The sequence below is a fragment of the Octodon degus genome, unplaced genomic scaffold (genome assembly GCF_000260255.1).
Source record: "Octodon degus isolate 3935 unplaced genomic scaffold, OctDeg1.0 scaffold00327, whole genome shotgun sequence".
Taxonomy (NCBI): Eukaryota; Metazoa; Chordata; class Mammalia; order Rodentia; family Octodontidae; genus Octodon; species Octodon degus.
The window spans coordinates 1,081,569-1,085,683 of NW_004524903.1; the positions used below are offsets into that span (position 1 = coordinate 1,081,569).

The 4,115-nt window shown below is 45.6% G+C and overlaps 1 protein-coding gene across 1 annotated transcript in view; it reads left to right on the forward strand.

Moving 5' to 3' along the window:
• Erv3-1 (endogenous retrovirus group 3 member 1, envelope) overlaps window positions 1–3,846 on the forward strand; it is an 18,498-nt gene extending 14,652 nt beyond the window's left edge. Inside the window, exon 3 of the mRNA XM_023708071.1 lies at window positions 1,131–3,846. Within this exon, the coding sequence (XP_023563839.1) occupies window positions 1,405–3,225 (1,821 nt within the window). The 5' untranslated portion in view covers window positions 1,131–1,404 and the 3' untranslated portion in view covers window positions 3,226–3,846. The remainder of the gene's footprint in view (window positions 1–1,130) is intronic.
• Window positions 3,847–4,115: the final 269 nt, after the last annotated feature.

Sequence of the window (4,115 nt, forward strand, 5' to 3'; positions counted from 1 at the left end):
ACTTGTACTGACCCTCCTGTTTACAGCCTCCGAAGAGCTGGGATTACAGGGGAGCACCACCATGCCCAGTCTCAATCATTGTCTCAGTGCACCCCAGGGGCAAGGCCAGCACAGCAGACTCAGGGATTAAACTCCCAGCCCCCGAGTCTGCCTAAGTTCGAAATCTTTCTTGGAGACTGAAGGGAACAAGATTCAGAACCGTCCAGGGAGTCCATGGTCAATGCTAAGGTGGGCAGAAATCTGATAAAGTTTGAGATTGACACTAGGCACAGTACTCTAGTCAGTACTTTATTCCAGTCAGCCAGTCCTTGTGGGCCAACAGATGACCAGAGAGGACACAAAGCAATGTGAACCACAGGCTTTCTGTTATCTTTGGATCACCTGAGGAGGCTGTGAGATGATCCACCAGTTTCTGTATGCACTGGACTGCCCTTCCCCCTTGTAGGGAGGACTTGCTGGCCACATTAAGGGGAAAGATTGACATCAAGGCAGTGAAATGTACTTAGAGTGACCTTTGTCAAAGATGATTTGATTGTTCTGAGGGAGGAAGATTGGAGGGTTCATGACAAGCCTTAGGGGACAGTCAGACTGTCAAAAGATGGCCAAGGATCTTGGCTGAAGTCCATGCTCTAGCCACAGCAGTACACTAGACTCTTGTCACAGTGGATCATCCCAAGATATGGACTTTCTCTAAGCATGCAATCAGCTGACAGGCTAGCCTTTGCAATGTCCACAGTCCAACAAGTGGCCAAATCCTAAGCATAAAATGACACCTCCATGTCCTTTAATAGCAGTCCTAAGATAGGCTCTGGGAAGGTAGAGAGAATGAATAGGATTCTTAAGACTGTTGTAAGAAAAATATGTCCAGAGACAGGATTCACTTGGATCTGGGCTCTGCTATAGTGCTTTTCAAATTTAGGTGTACCCCAAATAAAATCACTGTCAACAGTTCCTGTGAGGTCTGTATGATAGATCCTTTCTTATTTTGAGGGGCTCACTCAGTCATTGACAGAACTCAGGGAAATAATTTTAGATAGCTAACTATGCTATCTCCCAACAAATTGCCACATGGATGCTGGTGGGATCCCCTTTTAATGTTCCCATCTCTTCTTTACTTCTCTTCTCTCTAGGAGCAAAGACCCCATAGGAGACACCAACCTCATGTTGAGTTCAAACAGGCCAACAGGAGACAACGCCTTTCTCAAGGACAACAGCCTTGCCTAGTCACTCCTCAGGGGGACCTAGGCAGAAGCTTGAGGACAACATTCATGGGAAGACGCCTCTTGTGAAGGCTGCCTATAATGAGCGGTCACCCATTGCTTTCAACTACATTTGTGTGTGATCTTTGCTTTTTGCCATAGGCCTTGCTGAGACAGCCCCACCTAAGTAGAGCAAGTGTGAAAAATGTTTGTTGAGTTTTTTGTTTATTCCTTATGTGGGATGTTTTCTGGCTATAAACTGACTGCTGTAGGGCTATTCTGTCTTCTAAATGCTCCTTTAGTTCTGGCCCAAGAAAGCAAGGGAGAAAATGAGTGCCGCCCATGTAGACAAGTCACCCGTTCAGGTACCACTGTGACAACCTCCTTTCTCTTTCACACTTACTACCATTGTTCAGGAAAACTGAAGGGAACCTGTAGGCACAATGGCACCCTATATCTTATCTGTGACCCAGGAAAAGGTGAACCATTCGTGTGCTATGATCCAGCCTTCCCCGCACGACTCTCTGTTTATGAACTGAGGGCAAGGAATAGTCGCGGTCCCCTCATTAACCAAACCCAGGTAAAGGGGATAATCCCATCAAAGGTAAATCTGTACTTTGATGCTTGCAAATTGATTAGCTACACTGACTTGGGTCCTACTTGTGGAAATCTCTGGTGGGAACGCCAATATATGTTGGAACACAAATACATGTGTGAGAGAGACCCACAGAAGGATTGTTGGGTTCCGGATTACTATTTTTGCCAAAGTTGGGCTTGTGTCAAATGGGCAACTTGGCATGGATCAGGAGACACCATGCTCCTCCGAAGGGGGGTATCCAGCTCCGATTGTGCACATGGGTCTTGTAATCCTTTGATCCTTACACTTAATTTCCCACAAGATTGGCGATGGTTGCAGGGGCGACAGTTTGGACTTCTAATAGATGGGAGAGGGAAGGACCCGGGAGCCATGGTCTTTATCCAACGAAAGCATTACGTTCCTCTGGCCTCTAGTTTTAGAGTACTTGACTCTGTCTATGAGGAGCCCTCCCCAGCCCTCCCCAAGTTGAGAGTTTCCGGGAAAAACTTGTTCATTAAATTAGCTGAAGACATAGCACACGCTCTCGAGATTAACTCGTGCTATGTGTGTGGGGGGGCACTTATAGCAGTCCAGTGGCCTTGGGAGGCAAAAGAATGGGATTCTGAAGGCACCATTAATATGACCCTTACAACTGAGAGATCTGACAGCCAACCTTCAAGACGAGGAACTCATCCATGGATCTTAAAGACTAGTATAATAGGAAAAAACTGTATCTCCCGCTGGGGCCCTAATTACACCCAGCCTGTTGGGGAACTTACCTGTGTAGGAAAGAAATTCTACAATGCTACGTCCCAAAAGACAGAATGGTGTGGTAACCAGACTGACAGAAACCCCTTTCAGAACTTTACTGATCTCACTGATATCTGGAATGATTTAGGGAAAGCTCACCATTGGCGGGCTCCAGTGGGTCTATATTGGATCTGCGGGAACCGGGCATACGCTCAATTGCCCGCTGCATGGACAGGAGCATGCGCACTAGGAACAGTGAGGCCCTCTTTCTTCCTCCTTCCATTAAGGGAAGGAGAGCTTCTAGGATTACCCCTTCATGTCTCTCATAGTCAAAAAAAGAGAGAATTGGGAGAAATACACCCTGGAGATTGGAAGGACCATGAATGGCCTCCAGAGAGGATTATCCAATACTATGGCCCAGTCACCTGGGAAGAGGACAGATCCTGGGGATATGGAACTCCCACGGATGTGCTTAACAGAATAATTCAGCTACAAGCCAACCTAGAGACCAGTGAGACTTCTGGGGCTTTGACCATCCTGTCAAAACAACAAACCAAAATTAGAAACGCTGTCTACCAAAATAAGCTGGCTATTGATTATTTATTAGCAAAAGAAGGGGGGGTTTGTGGGAAATTCAATTTGTCCAACTGCTGCCTGCAGATAGATGACAAGGGAGAAGTTATTAGTGAAACATCCTAAAAGATTCCTCATGTACCAGTAAAAAGTTGGAATAGGTAGGACTCTAAAAAGTTTCTGGGGAGGCTGGTTCTCAGCACTGGGAAGCTTTAAGACCTTTATAGGAAGAGTTGTGGCAGTGGTAAGAGTCTGCTTAATTATTCCTTGCCTACTTCCATTAGGAATGAGATTGATAAACTTTATTATAAAACCCACCATGAACCAACAGATAACATCAATAATACATTAAGAAGGAATTTATCAACCCACATTAGGGTCTGACTAGATTGTACTATGTGAGACACCTCAATCAGAGCCTCAAAGGAGGAACAAGAGAGAAAACAAAGGGGACTCTACATGGGGTAATGGAGAAAAGCAAGCTAGGTAGGTGTGGAAACCCCAGTGCTCGGTGGACACTAAAGAACATGGCGAAGTAGGCATCACCCTGCCCTGAGGTGGAGGAACAGTGTGTCCTGCCCCCCAGATGCTGTTCTGCTTCTGTGATTGTGCTTCCTGTAAACAAACTCCTTGAGTGGAAAAATACCCCATAGAAGTAAGATGGTATAAAAACAAAGCTGAGCTTGACTTGAGGCTCCCAAGAAGATGCTAGTTCTTTGCTTACTTGCCAAAAATAAAGCTGCTTTGCTCTCATCCCGTGGTCTGGAGTTGCTGTCTAGCATGGTTTATCTATTTCACTCTGCCATCTGTGTCATAGCAAATGTTAGGATTTCATTCTTTTATTTAACATAACAAGATAGTATTCTACTATATACTTATTAGGTATGAACCCACGCAATCGACCAGACTAGGCATTCTGATGCGAGTAGATGATTTATTGGGGGCATCAAGCAGCAAATAAATGGGGCACAGGGACTTTTTAGGACCTTTTAGGGAGGGTGACGTGGACTGGAACA